This window comes from Erinaceus europaeus, chromosome 13 (assembly GCF_950295315.1).
Source record: "Erinaceus europaeus chromosome 13, mEriEur2.1, whole genome shotgun sequence".
NCBI classification, from domain to species: domain Eukaryota; kingdom Metazoa; phylum Chordata; class Mammalia; order Eulipotyphla; family Erinaceidae; genus Erinaceus; species Erinaceus europaeus.
Window position 1 is genome coordinate 22974690 of NC_080174.1, and position 17340 is coordinate 22992029.

Here is a 17340-nt window from a genome sequence, read left to right on the forward strand (position 1 = left end):
TTTTAACAGCAGATATTTTCTTTCAGTTCCATTTCTCCTCTTCCTCCTTTTCTGTTTTATCTCAACTATGAAAAAATATAAACACAGAGTAGCTAAAGAAGACTGATGAAGAGAAAGTATAAAGTAGAAACATTAGCTAAAGACACTGGGCATCATGGTAAATGATTTATATTTAACAGATATTCATAGAAAACAAAATAGATTGGTGTTACTGAATTTTTTAAAAAAAAAATTTTTTTATTTACTTTTTAATTGGTGTGATATATAGAGAAAGACACAGAGAGAAAGACCAGAACACTGCTCAGTTCTGGCTTATGGTGGTGCTGGGGACTCAACATGGCCCCTTGGAGCCCAGATGAAAGTCTTTTTCATAATCATTATACTGTCTTGCTAGCCTCATTTTATTGCTGAATTAAAAAATTTATAACTCTTTTTATAAAAATGTAGTGATTTTGAAAACTAGAATTAATTTGCTTAAGGATTCTTTCTGATAAATTTAGATTTATTTTCATAATTATTTTCTGTGTAATACTTGTCTTTTTTACCTTTGGAAATATTCTTTTTTTTTTAATTTATATTATTTTTGAGAGAGATGCAGAGAGAAACAGAAATACCAGAGCACTGCTCAGCTCTGGCTTAAGGTGGTGTGGGGGATTGATTGAACCTGGGACTTTGGAACCTCAGGCAAGAGAGTCTCTTTTCATAACCATTATGCTATCTCCCCCACCCCCTTTGGAAATATTCTTGATGTGTGCATAATAATCTATGATATAGATAAGGTCTTGCTGGAGATACTGGTATTTATATTCTAAATTTGTAAATTATATTACAGTACACAATTTTTATGTTCCAGGTTCTACCATCTCATTGTAACTTTACCATAGACTTCTTTCAACAAGTAGTGAAGTATCTACATCTAAAAAGTTTTTAAAGAGGGGTATCAAATCATAACACAGAAAATTATATTGATATAAAATGATACAAGGTGGGCTGGAGTGACAGCATAATGATTATGCAACATTCATGCCTGAGGCTCTGAACTCCCAGGTTTAATCCCCGGCCACCACCATAAATCAGAGTGAGCAGTTCTCTGGTGTTTCTCTCTGTCTCTCTCAGTAAAGTAAAATAAGTAAAATATCAAAAAATGACACAAGGTAACACATCTTTAGGCAGTGCTTTAGCAGTCTTTTAAAAAAGTAGGCTAAGGGGCTGGGTGGTGGTGCAACTGGTTGAGTGCACACGTTACAATGCGCAAGGACCCAGGTTTGAGTCCCCGGTCCCCACCTGCAGGGGGAAAGCTTCACAAGTGGTGAAACAGGGCTTCAAGTGTCTCTCTCTGTCTCTCACCCTCTCTATCCCTCCCTTCCCTCTCGATTTCTGACTGTCTCTATCCAATAAATAAATAAAGATAATAAAAAAAATTAAAAAAAACAGGCTAAAGTCGATAATTTGAATTCAGATTATCTAGAAGTTAAGAGTTTGGTTTCTGGTACCAAAGAACTGTGTGGGAAAAGCAAATTCTAGCAAAGCAAATGCTAGAATGTCAGGCAGGTGGATTTTTTGTTTTTGTTTTTGAGACACCAGAGCACCACTAGTGCCATAGATTGAACCCAGGGACCCATCCATACCAGCTATGTATTTGGCCCCCTCAGCTATCTCCCCAGCTGCATCAGTTTCTCTTTCTGTTGGGAAAGTAATAACAACCTCATAAAGTTGTTATGAACAGTAGATGAATTAATTCAAGCAGGAGGTGTGGCTCAATTTACACGTCTTATCTACTGTCATCATCTTCCTTATGATCAACCTCATTTTCAGGAAGTTCTAGAAATCCTTTCCTGTCAACTGAAAGTATAAGATACCCAAATTCTTCCTTCTTTTCCCTCCTTCCCTCCCTCTCTCCCTTCCTCCTTCTGTTACTCTCTCCCTTTCTTCTGTTTCCCCTCCCTCCCTCCCTCCTTTCCTTCCTCCCTCCCTCCCTCCCTCCCTCCCTCCCTCCCTCCCTCTTCCTTCCTTCCTTCCTTCCTTCCTTCCTTCCTTCCTTCCTTCCTTCCTTCCTTCCTTCCTTCCTTCCTTCCTTCCTTCTCTAATGTGGTTCCAAAGACACAAATATATGTTTCCTTTACACTTCTTCTAGCGTTTGCCCTTCTTCCGCAGCCAGTCAACAGCGTCAGGTTGAGCCTGATGTAAAGTTTTGAGACCTCCTTTGAATCTGGAGAGGTGGCAGTCGTTGACTATGTGGGTCATAGTCTGTCTGTAGCCGCAGGGGCAGTTCGGGTCGTCTCTGGCTCCCCAGCGAAGGAACATAGCGGCGCACCGGCCATGGCCTGTTCGATTGAGGAGGGCCCAATCATAACGTGCTAGGTCAAAGCCGGGTTGACGCTTGCAGGGGTCTGTGATGAGGTGACCGTTCCCCACCTCAGCTTACTGCCAACTCTGTTTCCAAGAGTCTGGAATAGAGAAGTTCAGTGCAGGCGCAGGAGACCAGATTGGATGATGAGACGTCGAGCGCTGAACAGGGTGGGCGAAGATAACGCATTTGGCAAAGGACAGCCCCTCAACATTAAGTTGGAGGACTCGAAGAGCAGGACCAACAGCTTGAAAGCTGTCAGGAGCTGCTTGTTGCTGGCTTTGAAAGTGACTGGGATCCAAGTGGATTCAGTCGGCTAGGAAGGATCGTCAGTTTCCCCAATGAATGGGTACTCACAGGATCCTTTACACTGAACTACTTCCTCAGTAAAACATCTATTTTAGAATCAGAGAGAAGCAGAGAGATTGGGATAGAGATTGGAGAGCTGGAGGGCTAGACTAAGAGCGACAGAGTGAGCAAAGCACTGCATCACCATTCTTGAGGTGTCCTTGCTCCTTCTGCTTGGTGCCAAGCATCAGACCCAGAACCTTGCAAATGTGGTGGCACACTCCGCCACTGCGCTACACACTACTCCCAACCATTTCTTTCTTTTTTCTTTTTCTTTTTTAGTTTTATTTTATTTGTTAGACACAGCCAGAAATTGAGAGGGAAGGCAGTGATAGAGAGGGAGAGAGACACAGAGACACTGGCAGCCCTGCTTCACCACTTGCAAAGCATTCCCCTTGCAGGTGGGGACTGGGGGCTGGAATCCCCATCTTTGTGCATTGTAATGTGTGTCCCACCAGGTGAGCCACCACCTTGCCTCATAGACATTTCTTGTGGCTTTGCAATAACAGACACTGTAGTGGCTGGATGGTAAAGGTCAGAGTGCATTGCTTACCACTTAGGGAATGAAGAATTTATTCTTCATGAGCAAGGATCATTTGGAGGAGAGAAATTCACAGGAAGGAGGAAAAATGGAAGGTATACCTTTTAAAGGCAACAATAGAGTATTGGTAGAGAAATCTGATTTGTCTTGTACAGGAGGATGTGGATTTTTTGTTTGTTTTGTTTGATGAATGCTCTTTTTGAATTCCTTTTTATTATTATACACAGACAGTTAGATACATACATACATGCATATCTACATACATACAAGCTTAAGCTCCTTAAGAGTAGAATAATTAATTACTACTTTGTATTGGGCATCTGCTAAGCATTTGTTAAGCAAATGGAATTTATTTTGGACAGAATGTAAATTTTATAGTAGTAATTAAGGTAAGAATACATGTCAGATGCCTACTTTAAATTAGTAGCAAATGTTTGTTAAATATCAACCTTTCTTGTAAGTGAGCTTACTAGAATGCATTTTCACTAAATTGTCTTAAAAAAAATCTGTTTTTACAGGTGGTTGTACCCAGAAGCCCTTTCCAGGCCAAAGGACTTCTTCTGTCATGCATAGAGGATAAAAATCCTTGCATATTTTTTGAACCTAAAATACTTTACAGAGCAGCAGGTAAAGGTTTCTTTTATTTTGTTTTTTTTGTGAATATCTTTATTTGTTTCTTACAGCTCAAAAATATGATTTATGTTTTCCTTGTAGAAAAATATTCTGATTTGTTCTGTATTTAGCTTGTAGCCAGATGTATATTTTATGTTAAGTTTGGGGCAAATCCATTTATTTTTTCTATGATTTAATTCTGGAAATAGTTAAACAGTGTAAAATGGTAGCAAGACCATGGTGACTACGTTTAATCTATACAGCAGATGCATAGTAGATGTGGATTGAAAGAAAAATTGAATGATCTCACTGCATTATAAATAGTGTCAAATGTCTTTTTAGCCAGAGTGTCCAGATCTAAATTAGGAAACTTTTGAAAATGAAGAAGGCACTATTACTGTTTTGACATTAGGTCTATGCTGGAATGGCTGTCTAAGGGAGACTGAGATGTTTGGTCATTATTTTTTTTGACTCAGAGCCTGATTCTGTAAACACTTATCTGTGATTATTTTTATTTATCAGCTATAGTAGATTTATTTTTTTGACAGGCAAGGAAAAAAGTAAAGAGAATTTATTTATTTACTTATTCTTTAAAATTTTAAATTATCTTTTATTTATTAGAGACAGCCAGAAATCGAGAGGGAAGGGGATAATAGAGAGGGATAACAGAGAGACACCTGCAGCCCTGCTTCACCACTCACAAAGCTTTCCCCCTGCAGGTGGGGACTGGGGGCTTGAACCCTAGTCCTTGCGCACTGTAATGTGTGCATTCCACCAGGTGCACCACCACCTGGCCCCCTATTTATTTATTTTTAAGTAGATTTTTTTCCCTCATTGGGATTACTGCCAGGGTTTTGTGCCATCATGAACCATTGCACAGCTCCTGGTGGCCTGCCTGCCTGCCTGCCTGCCTACCTCTCCCCCTCTTCCTCTTTCTTCTTTTCTAATAGAGACAGAGAAAACTAGAAGGGAGAGAGAAAAAGAGAAAGATGCCTGCATCTTTTCTCTACTACTCATGAAGTTTCCCCCCAAAGGTGGGGGCCAGGTCCTCATGCACGGTAACGTGTACTCTCCACTGGGTGCACCACCACTTGGCTCTTATAGTAGATCTTTTAAATAAAAAAAAATACTGTGTCCAAATGATATTTTATGTTTGAATCAAGAAAAGCTGTTTTGGAATAGCATTCATTTTCTTGCATCATTAAGCTCAGTATTATTTTATTGTGATATGATTTCTTTTCTTTTTTTTTTTTTTTGCCTCCAGGGTTATTGCTGGGCTCAGTGCCTGCACCATGAATCCACTGCTCTTGGAGGCCATTTTTTCCTCCTTTTGTTGCCCTTGTTGTTGTAGCCTTGTTGTGGTTATTACTGTTGTTGTTGATGTCATTCGTTGTTGGATAGAACAGGGAGAAATGGAGAGAGGAGGGGAAGACAGAGAGGGGGAGAGAAAGACAGACACCTGCAGACCTGCTTCAATGCCTGTGAAGCGACTCCCCTGCAGGTGGGGAGCCGGGGACTCGAACCGGGATCCTTACGCCCCTCCTTGTGCTTTGTGCCATGTGTAGCTTAACCCTCTGTGCCACTGCCCAACCCCTGTGATATGATTTCTATATATTAAAATGTGCTGATACTAAATTTAGTTTGATAGGTTTGACAGTCTTATCTATACATCCAAATAACCACTATGACTTAGTAACATTTTTACTACTCAAGAATCTTCTTTCTTGTCATTCTTTTTTGCCTTTCCATAGTCATTTTCTGATTTTTCTTTACTATAAGTTGAATGTATGGTTTTAGGATTCATATAAACAGGATCATGTATTTGATTTTTTGTGTTTAGCTTCTAAAGCTCAACCTAATATTTTTGCAATTCACGCTATTGCCTGGTTTATTCCTTTTCCATTCAAATTGCATGTTACATGGATATATCAGTTCATTCATTCCTCTGTACAAATGACATTATTGTTTTCAGTTTTTGGCTATTTTATTCAAGTCTGATATGGACACTCTCTTTTAATTTTTATTTATTATTAATATTATGTTACAAGATTATAAGATTACAGAAGCCAGACCTTCTACCTTCTGCATCCCATAATGATCCTGGGACCATTATCCCAGAGAAATAATCGGAAAGCTTTCAGTGGAGGAGATGGAATATAGAACTCTGATGGTGGGAAATGTGTGGAATTTTACCCTTCTTATCCTATGGTTTTGTCGATATTTTCTATTTTTTATTTTGTAAATAAATTAAAATTTAAGACAAAGTTACAGTGTATAGTTCCACACCACACCCTTCACCAGGGTTCTGTATCCACCCACCTTTGAAAGATAACCACCAGAGTTCTTGCAAGTCTTAGGAACAATTTTTTTTTTTTTGATAGGACAGAGAGAAATTGAGAGAGAAGGGGAAGATAGAGGGAGAGAGAGAAAGATTGACACCTGCAGACCTGCTTCACCACTTGTAAAGTGACATCTCTGCAGGTGGGGAGCTGGAGGCTTGAACTGGGATCCTTGTACTTCCGTACTGTGTGTGCTTAACCTGGTGTGCTACTGCCCGGCCCCCTCTTAAGAATAAATTTCTTGCCTTTTTTTTTTTTTTTTGCCCAGTTCATATGAATCAGATCTCTATATTCCACATATGAGTGAAACCATCTGGTAGTTGTCTTTCATCTCTTTACTTATTTCACTAAGCATAATCACTCCCAGTTCCATCTTTTTTGTCCCAAAGGACACAGTATCATCCTTTTTGATTGCAGAGTAGTATTCCATGCAATATATATCCCATAGCAGCTGCTGCTTTTCCTTCAGTCTTTTCCTTCTCTACCTTCTCTTTCTCCTCCTCCTTTTTCTCCTTCCTCTTGCTCTTCTTCTTTCAAATAGGAGTATATATTAACACCATTCCCACCACCATAGGTCTGTGTCCCCTCTACAGTGAAGCTGAAAATCTACCCCCACCCTCCACCCAGTTTTTTACATTGGTGCAATACTCCAGACTCAGGCAAATTCTTCTTTGGGTTTCCATTTCTATTCTTTCTCAACTTCTATTTGTGAGTGGGATCATCCCATACTCCTTCCTTCCTTCCTTCCTTCCTTTCTTTCTTTCTTTCTTTCTTTCTTTCTTTCTTTCTTTCTTTCTTCCCTCCTTCCTTCCTTTATTAATATTTATTTCTTTCTTTCCTTTTTTGTTGCCCTTGTAGTTATTATTGTTGTTGATGTCATCATTGTTGGATAGGACAGAGAGAAATGGAGAGAGGAGGGGAAGACAGAGAGGGGAAGAGAAAGATAGATACCTGAAGACCTTCTTAACCGCCTGTGAAGCTACTCCCCTGCAGGTGGGGATCTGGGGCTCGAACCGGGATCCTTACACCGGTCCTTGTGTTCTGTGCCACATGTGCTTAACCTGCTGCGCTGCTGCCAGATTCCCTCTTTTTCTCTTTCTGACTTAATCTCACTCAACATAATTCCTTCTAGCTCCATCCAAGATGGGCTGGAGAAGGTGGTTCATTACATTTAATAACTGCATAGTATTCCATTGTGTATGTATACCACAACTTTCTCAACCATTCATCTGTTGTTGGGCACCTGGGTTGCTTCCAGGTTTTGGCTATTACGAATCGTGCTGCTATGAACATAGGTATACACATATCTTTTTGGATGGGTGTGATTGAGTCTTTAGAATATGTCCATAGTTTCTTTAGCTCACTCATCTGTTGATGGGCATTTTAGGCAGCTTCCACTGGTTGTCTATTGTGAATAATGTGTCTGTGAACAAGGGGTGTATATGTCCTTTCTTTTTTTTTCTTTCATTTTTTTTTTCATATGTCCTTTCTAACTATTGTTTTAAATGGACAATCTTCTTTTTCTTTCCTTCTCATCCTTGTCTTCTCCTCTTCCTTTTTCTATCTTGTCTTTATTTTTGTTTTTGTCTTTGTCTTCATTGGGACTTCACTACTTCTAGCAGATTTTTTTTTTTCAGGTAGAGACAAATAGAGATAGAGGGGAAGACACCACATCACTGAGGCTTCCTCCAGTCCAGTGTAGGTGGGGGGCAGACTTGAACCTGGGTCACACAGATGGCAAAGCAGAAGCACTAAGTGAGGAGTTTGCTGACCCCTTGGACATTCATGTACAAGTGCTTTTGTGAACTTCTTATTTCATTTCTTTTGGCTAATAAACATGTAGGGATGGCATTTATGTGTCACAGAATATATGTTGATTTAGACCGATGAAGTAATTTTCAAAGTAATCATGTGTGAGGAACTGAGTTCAAGTTCCTGGCCATGATACAGGAGCACTATGCAAAGAGGAAGTTTCACGAGCAGGACGACAGTACTGTGGTATCTCTCTTTCCTCTCTGTCTCTTGCTCTTTGTCTGGGAAATATATTTCTTGGTACCCAGGGTCAGGTGACAATGATTTCTGGTAAAATTTTTCCCCCAGCCTCTGTAGCATGCCAACTCATTCTCTCATTTTATACATTTCCTAAAGTAAGATTTTCATTTTTCTTTTTCTTTTTTTTTAATATTTATTTATTTTCCCTTTCATTGCCCTAGTTGTTTTTATCGTTGTAGTTATTATTGTTGTTCCTGATGTCATCATTGTTGGATAGGACAGAGAGAAATGGAGAGAGGAGGGGAAGACAGAGAGGGGGAGAGACAGACAGACACCTACAGACCTGCTTCACCGCCTGTGAAGCGACTCCCCTGCAGGTGGGGAGCCGGAGGCTCAAACTGGGATCCTTCCGCTGGTCCTTGAGCTTTGCGCCACGTGCGCTTAACCCGCTGCGCCACCGCCTGACTCCCAGATTTTCATTTTTCTATTAGGACTTTCATAGCTAACCTCTCCCTTCCTCCTCCCTTCCTTTCCACTCCCCCCAAAATGAAAAAATTAAAAAAAAAGAAAAGAAAAAAGCATCCATTTCTAAACTGGTATTTATTTTAAGTCTTAGTCATTTGAATATTGAAGGCCCTCAAAACGTCACATTGTTAGTGATTTCTTAGCAGGAAGAAAACAAAGACTATAATAATCCCTTTGGCAACTCCTCTGTTTTACTTTACCAATGTCAGCAGTTTCCCTCAGAGGAGTCACAAGAGCTATAGCTGTTGACTTCAATCCTTTAGCTATGAGACACACTGGTTACCTTTTGCTGGAGCTTGAATTTCTTCCGGTCTTACCTGACTCCTGGATATGATTTGACCTATGACATCATCCACTATCCAAGGACACTGGACTCACTGCTCTGGCATCTCTCTCTCTCTCTCTCTCCCTTTATTTCTTTCTTTTATTATAATGCATTAGTAGGACACCTGGTTGATTGCACATAATACAATGTACAAGGACCCAGGTTCAAGTCCCTGGCTCCCACTTGGGTGGGGGAGCTTCCTGAGTAGTGAAGCAGTGTTACAGGTGGCTCTGCCCCTCTCTTCCTCTCCTCTAGATTTCTCTCTGCCTTTATTCAGTAAAAATAATTAAAGAACCAGCTCTTATAATAATAGATTATTAATCTTTAGCCTTGCAGTAATTTTTAAGGCTTAAAAATTTTTTTTCTTTAATCTTTCTTTGTTTATTGGATAGAGACAGCCAGAGAGGGAAGGGGGAAGATAAGGAGAGAGAAAAATAGATACTTGAAGCACTACTTCATCACTTGCAAAGCATTTCCCCTGTAGGTGGGGACTGGGGACTTGAACTTGGGTCCTTGGTGCATTGTAACACATGTACTTAAGCTGGTGTGCCACCACCCGGCCCTGCTTTGCAGTAATTTGAGGCAAAGAGCTAAAGGGAAGATTAGGTACAACTGTGGAGAATAAAAGTGTGTTTCATTTTCCTGTTATACATACTCATTAATGCCAGAAGTAGTTGTTAGTACAGAAGTATAAATTATCAAGAGCAGGATCATTAAAGCCTCAAATCTGAAAGGTTATTTGTAAAAAGGCCGATTTTCAATATAGAGATGGTAGTATACAGTTAAATATCTTTTTTTTTTAAGTAGTAAATAATAGAGATAAAAACTACTGATCTGAGAGTGAATACTTCCTGGTCTTAATGACTTTGTCACTTAATTATCTTAAATTGAAAGCTGTTTTCTTTTGAGCTGAAAGGATGCCTACAGTGACTAATGTGTCCTCATTTTGTTCCTGTCATGTGGCAGATGACACATTTGTTTTTCACCGCTTACAGGTGGGAGGCTGGGGGCACAACAGTAATATAATGTTTTGTCAGAGATCACCAAACTCATTAGCTGCAGACAGGCCTGCGACCAGGCTCTTGGGTAGATGGATTTGCTCATCCTCTTCTGATAGACTATTCCTGCAAACAAGATAGGCTTTTTCAGGTGCGGAAATTTTGAATATGCCCTTAGTAATCAGGCAGCATAAAATAACATATTTTAGAAAACTATTTCTTTTTAAAAAGAGCATTTATGTTTTATCACAACATCTTGTTTAATACAATATGAAGAAAAGCCCTACTGAGTTCACATTTGTGAGAAAGCATTACTGTAGATTAGTGCCAGGGCAGAGAAATGACCCTATTATCTTTGTAATGGCAACAGTATGCTTCATAGGGGGACTTGTATCGTTAAGACTGAGTTGTTATTTTCTTATTACATGAGTATGAATATATTAAACCTGAAGGAATTGAATTTTCCCCCCTAAGAATTTAGGAATATAATAAGGTTTCACTATCCTTATTTTATTTTATTTTATTTTATTTTATTTTATTTTATTTTATTTTATTTTATTTTATATATTTGCCTCCAGGGTTATCGCTAGGGCTCAGTGAGTGCATTACAAAGCCACTGCTCCTGGTGGCCATTTTTCTTCGATTTTTTTTTTTTTTTTGGATAGGGCAGAGAGAAATTGAGAGAGGAGGGGAAGATAGAGAGGGAGAGAGAAAGATAGACACCTGCAGACCTGCTTCACCACTTGTGAAGCGACCTCCCTGCAGGTGGGGAGCCAGGGACTCAAACTGGGATCCTTGCACGGGCCCTTTTGCTTCCTACTATGTGCACTTAACCTGGTGTGCCACCAGCCAGCCCCCTCAGTATTCACCTTTAAATGAAATGCCATGTAAATCTGTTTCACACATGTTTATCAGAGTATACTCATAGAGTTTTATATCTCTACTTCCTTGTAACACCTTTTTTTCCTCCTGTTCCTTTTGTTTTCTCTATATTAGTTGTGCTTTCTTGGTGGTAAACCCTCTTTGATCCTTACCAGCTGACTGTTGGGGCCCTGTGCATTTGTAGACCAGTTTGTCTTCAGTGCTGTACCATGGTTTTGTTTGCTGATTAGCTCTTTCCATCCTCATAACTCCTAGCCAAATGTGTACTTTTCAAGGACTGCATTACTTTTGTGCACTTTCAGAGTCCAGAGCGCTAGCCATTACACCATGGAACCTTTTGCACACTTTCATATTCTAGCATCTTGCATGATACTAATGGGTATACAATACTTATTGAATGAACACATGCATAGTATGTATGTATTGGCCCCATATTCTGCTTTATTAGAAATTGTTTTTGTAAACCTAAAGGTAATACACAAATTAGAAGAAAATGGACTGGGCTGCAAGAGCTCACTTGGTAGAGTGCATTCCTTACCTGTGTTTGAACATGGGAACACTGTGGACAGTGCTGGGCAATTGTATGGATGGTGAAACATCGCGTCATCTCATTTTTTTCTCTCTCTCTCTTTCTCCTCAAAAGTAAGAATAAAAATAAAAATCAGAAAATTGGGTCAGGGAAAATACTTAATGATATGGTCCATGAGTTCATGGGGTTCATTCTTTATCACTGCATTAAAGAAAGAAAGAAATTTTGAAGGAAAAGAGGAGGATTGGGACCAGTGGGCTTAAGCATAGACTGATTCATGTTATGAGTCTTTTAGTGTGTATTTAATAAGAAATACAATTGTGGGAGTTGGGCAGTAGTACAGCAGGTTAAGCGCAGGAGGCGCAAAGTATAAGGACCAGCGTAAGGATCCCGGTTTGAGGCCCTGGCTCCCCACTTGCAGGAGAGTTGTTTCACAAGTGGAGAAGCAGGTCTGCAGGTGTCTATCTTTCTCTCCCCCTCTCTGTCTTCCCCTCCTCTCTCTATTCTCTCTGTCCTATCCAGCAACGACGACATCAATAACAAAAATAATAACTACAACAAGAAAACAACAAGGGTGGCAAAAGGGAATAAATAAATATTTGAAAAAAAGAAATATAACTGCATTTGCAATATAATTATAATTATAATTTAATTTTTACAGTATGTGTTAGACATCTCTCTCACTGATATTTAAGCAAAAATTACATCATTTGAGTTTTGATGTTATAAAGGTTTGTTTCCTTCCTTCCTTCCTTCCTTCCTTCCTTCCTTCCTTCCTTCCTTCCTTCCAGAAGGTAGACAGACAGAGAGGAAGGGAAAGAAATCATAATGCCAAGATTCCTTCTATGTGGAGGGGACCAGGCTCATATTTGATTCATGCACATGTCAAAGCAACATACTATCCAAGTGAGCTATTTGATCTTAATTATACTTACTTTTTTTAATATCAGCATTTCTCTGATGTTGAAGGGGTTCTCCTTGGATTGCTCACAAGTGCTTTGTTGAGAAGGTAATTTGAAAGTGACCTCAGCTAGCCCTGCTATGAAAATAAGAATCTACTTAGTGTTTTTCAGATTCAGTTTTTTTCCTTTTAATTTTCTTTTTACTACTGATTTAATAATGACTGACAAGATCCCACAATAATTGTGGGATAAGAGGGTTACAATTTCCTACAATTCCTACCACCAGAGTAGTGTATCCCATCCCTCCATTGGAAGCTTCCTTAATTGTTGTTGTTGTTGTTCTTTTCTTACCTATCATAGTATTTATTATTTTTATTATTTTTCAATTTTTTAAAATTTATTTATAAGATGGGAATATTGACAAGGCCATAGGACAAGAGAGGTACAACTCCACAAAATTCCTACTGCCAGAACTCTGCATCCCATCCCCTCCCTTGAAAGCTTTCCTGTTTATCCTGCTGGGAATCTGGAACAAAATTCTTTATAGGGTGCAGAAGGTGGAAGGTCTGACTTCTGTAATTATTTCTCCACTGAACATGGATGTTGGCATGTCACAGATCCAGTTTTTCTCATCTGCTCTTTTGAAAAGCTGTTAGTCGTAGGGGAGAGAAATGTAAGAATTTTGGTAGCATGTGGTCCAGGAGGTAGTATAGTGGGTAAGGTGTTGGACTCCTAAGCATGAAGTCCTGAAGTTCAATCCCTGGCAGCACATGTATCAGATCGATGTATGGTTCTTTCTCTCTCTTCTAGCTTTCTGATTAATTAAAAAAAAAAAAAGAATTTTGGTAGCCAGTTCTTGGAATATGTATCTTTTAAATCACTATAACTAAAAGCTCCTGTGACTTATATCTTGATTTTCACATGACCTGTTTGTTAAATTTAAGTAAATGGGCACATTAAAATTATATTCTGAGGGCCCCAGATCAGATCAAATCGATGGGGTATACAGTCAACAATATTTATACACCTTTCCCGTATTAGGGAGCTACTCACTTCCCAGATCCAGCTTTCCAGTCCTTTTTCCAGCCATGACATCATCTCCCCAGACAATAACTAGGATCCACCTGCATATCAGATTTCAGGCTCAGGCAGAAAAAACAAAAAACAAAACAAAACAAAACAAAACAAAAAATCTAGTATAGCTACGGGTCCTTTGGAATATAACTAAAATATGCCTACTAGCTATCTACAGAACAGAGAAAACTCTCCCCCCCCCCAATTCTTCATCTGTACTACTCCAGCCTTTAGGTTCATGATTAGTCAACAATTTGACTTTTTATGTTAACTCTCCTTTCAGCCACCAGGTTCCAGATGCTAGCATGATGCAAACCACACTTCCCTGGATAGTTGACCCCACTAATGTGTCCTGGAGCTCCGATTCCCCAGAAAGAAAGAGACAGGCTGGGAGTATGGATCGACTTGTCAACAACCATGTTCAGCGGGGAAGCAATTACAGAAGCCAGACCTTCAACCTTCTGCATCCCACAATGACCTTGGGTCCATACTCCCAGAGGGTTAAAGAATAGGAAAGCTATCAGGGGATACGGACTTCTGGTGGTTGGAACTGTGTGGAGTTGTACCCTTCTTATCCTATGGTTTTGTCAGTGTTTCCTTTTAATAAATAAATAATAATAATAAAAAATTTTAAACTCTTAAAATTATATTTTGTTCTCCTGTTTTCAGGATTTAACGAATGCAAATCTATGATAAGATCTTTTGGCTATTCTTACATAGGGCTCTTTTTAAAAAAACTTTATTTATAAAAAGGAAACATTGACAAAACCATAGGATAAGAGGGGTAGAACTTTGCACAATTCACACCATCAGAACTCCGTATCCCATCCCCTCCCCTGATAGGTTTCCTATTCTTTAACCCTCTGGGATTATGGACCCAAGGTCCTTGTTGGGTGCAGAAGGTTGAAGGTCTAGCTTCTGTAATTGCTTCCCCGCTGAACATGGGCATTGACAGGTCGATCCATACTCCCAGCCTGTCTCTCTCTTTCCCTAATGGGGAAGGGCTCTGAGGAAGCGGAGCTCCAAGGCACATTGGTGGGGTTGTCTGTAGGACTCTTTTTGAACCTAATCCTCTGCATTTTTTTTTTTTTTGATGGAGGACTAAGCTTTGTTTGCCATGTTGTTTCTTAATCAATTGTTAAAATAATGAGGGTTATTATTCGGAGCAATTAATTCAGTACAGTGAAGAAGTCAGTCACCCAGTGGCAAGTTTTCAAAGGAGTCCAAGTGCCAACATATTTGTTTTGGTGCTCCAGCACTGAGAGTTGTGTGTTCCAGTAGTCTCCTAATTATCAATTGGCACCTGATTTACAAAGTGGAAAAGAGTGAGCTTTTGAAGCGTGGCCACAGACTGGTAAGCAAATGTGTACTGACATCCAGACTTTTCAGTTAGCATTTGGATCATGCTGCCAGAGCAAAGAGGACATGATGGAAATGTGCTGCCCACATGCTGCTGTTTGACTCTGGCTTATGGTACTGTGCCGGATTGACCCTTGGATCCTCAGGCATGAGTCTGTTTGCATAACCATTATGCTATCTCCCCCACCTCACATGACCTTTTAATACAGGATGTGAATCATCAGCACATGACTAAAATTAACCTTTAAAGATATATAGATATATAGATATATATCTATATATATATTTGTTTTTCTTAATTGTGGTTGTCAGAACTTGCTCTGTAAAGGGTGATATACTAAATGTTTTTAAACTTGAAGGCCTTGCTGTCTCTTACAGAATCAAAGTTTTGCTGTTGGCAAAACCAGCCCTAGACAATATATAAAGGAATGAGTGTCTGTGGTACGATCTTGCGTTTGTTTACAAAGCCTTGACTTGCAGACACAGACATGGATGTATAATGGGGCACACCTGAAGCTTATATAATTTTACAGTGCAATGTTACTGCACTAAATAATTCAAAGATAAGTGAAAAGGATAAAGGAATAATCCTATCATTTAACTCAGGACAAGATTCAGAAACTTCATTATTTAAGAATCATAATTATATAGTAAGCACTCAGTATTTATTATTATTATTATATAATTATTACTTCAATTATGAACACTGCAACAGGATACTGAGCAAACAAACTTAGCTTGTATACTGTAGATTACCCTACTGTAGCAGTGTTTTTGTTGTTGTTGTTGCTCTATAAGAACTCCTTATGAAGAAGAGCTTTTTTTTTTAAAATGATTTTTTTTTTCCTCCAGGGTTATCACTGGGGCTCGGTGCCTGCACTACGAATCCATTGCTCCTGGAGGCCATTTTTTCCCCTCCGATTTTTATTGCCCTTGTTGTTGTTATTATTATTATGCTTGCATAGGGCAGAAAAAATCGAGAGAGGGGAAGACAGAGAGGGAGAGAGAAAGATTAACACCTGCAGACCTGCTTCACCACTTGTGAAGCAACACCCCAGCAGGTGGGGAGCAGGGCCTTGAACCGGGATCCTTATGTCGGTCCTTGAGCTATGTGCCACGTGTGCTTAACCTGCTGCACTACCACCCAGCCCCCCAAAATGATTTTTTAAATTTTATTTAATTTGACAGGACAGAGAGAAATTGAGAAAGTAGGGGGATAGAGAAGAAGAGAGACACAGACACTTGAAGCACTACTTCAACACTTGCAAAGTTTTCCTCCTGCAGGTGGGGATCAGGGTCTTGAACCCAGGCCCTTACGAATGGTAATGTATGCACTTAACCAGGTACACCACTGCCTGGCCCTGAAAAAATGCCTTTTAGGCTTATAGATTTTTTTAAAAATTCACTTTATGGGGGAATGGTAATGGCTTACAGTATGGCTGTTGACACTGGGGTGTCTTCTTGTCATAGGTGTTTGCGAAACACTTTCACTGAGCCCCACACCCCCACATTTTCACCATCATGCATCAGGGCACTCTCTCCACTCCCTCTTACCCTACCTTGCCAGAGTCCTTTGGAGTTCAAGCCCCAGTATCCAGAGTGCCAGAGTGATTCTCTGGTTTTCTCTCCTCCTCTTTCTCATAATGAAATTTAAAAAATTTGAAAAGGTTGGACTATTGCAGATGGAGATTTGGGGTCTCTGTTTTGGAAATACCTATCATGATTAGTCAACAATTTGTTAGGCTTTATATGTTGACTCTTTTTTCAATCACCAGGTTCCAGATGCTACCTTGATGCCAGCCAGACTTCCCTGAGCAAATGACCCCACCAGTGTGTCTTGGAGTCCCACCTCCCCAGAGCCCTGCCCCACTAGGGAAAGAGCGAGGCAGGCTGGGAGTATGGCTTGACCTGTCAACACCCATGTTCAGTGGGAAGCAATTACAGAAGCCAGACCTTCCACCTCCTTCTGTACCCCATAATGACCCTGGGTCCATACTCCCAGAGGGTTAAAGAACAGGAAAGCATGGGAATCGGGGGGGGGGGGGTAGCAGAGTGGGTTAAGTACACCACAAAGCGCACCGACCAGCCTAAGGATCCTGGTTCGAGGTGAAGCAGGTCTGCAGGTGTCTTTCTCTCCTCCTCTCTGTCTTCCCCTCCTCTCTCCATTTCTCTCTGTCCTAACAACAACATCAATAACAACAACAATAATTACTACAACAATAAAAAATGAGGGCAACAAAAGGCAAAATAAATGAATGAATTAATAAAAAAGAATAGGAAAGCTATGAGGGGAGGGGATGGGATATGGAATTCTGGTGGTGGGAACTGTTTAGAATTGTACTCCTCTTATCCTATGGTCTTGTCACTGTTGCCATTAAAAAAAAATCTAAAAAGGAGGAAATTAAGGTATTTTCAACTGTTATTTATTGTTAATGTTCAAATATGCAAGATGCAAAAATCAATTCTACATTAATACCTGGCCATACTATCTATTTTCCTGTTCTTTTTTTTTTAACCCCTTATTCCTCTTTCATAGAAAATTTGTCTGAGAAGTTAACTCAGTCTTG

General features: G+C 39.8%; 1 protein-coding gene across 2 annotated transcripts in view; it reads left to right on the forward strand.

Moving 5' to 3' along the window:
- Positions 1–17340, forward strand: part of BCKDHB (branched chain keto acid dehydrogenase E1 subunit beta) — a 249587-nt gene that overhangs the window by 68408 nt on the left and 163839 nt on the right. For both annotated transcript variants that reach the window (XM_007536686.3, XM_060205427.1), the window contains exon 6: positions 3755–3863. In XM_007536686.3, coding sequence (XP_007536748.1) covers positions 3755–3863 — 109 coding nt within the window. The remainder of the gene's footprint in view (positions 1–3754; positions 3864–17340) is intronic.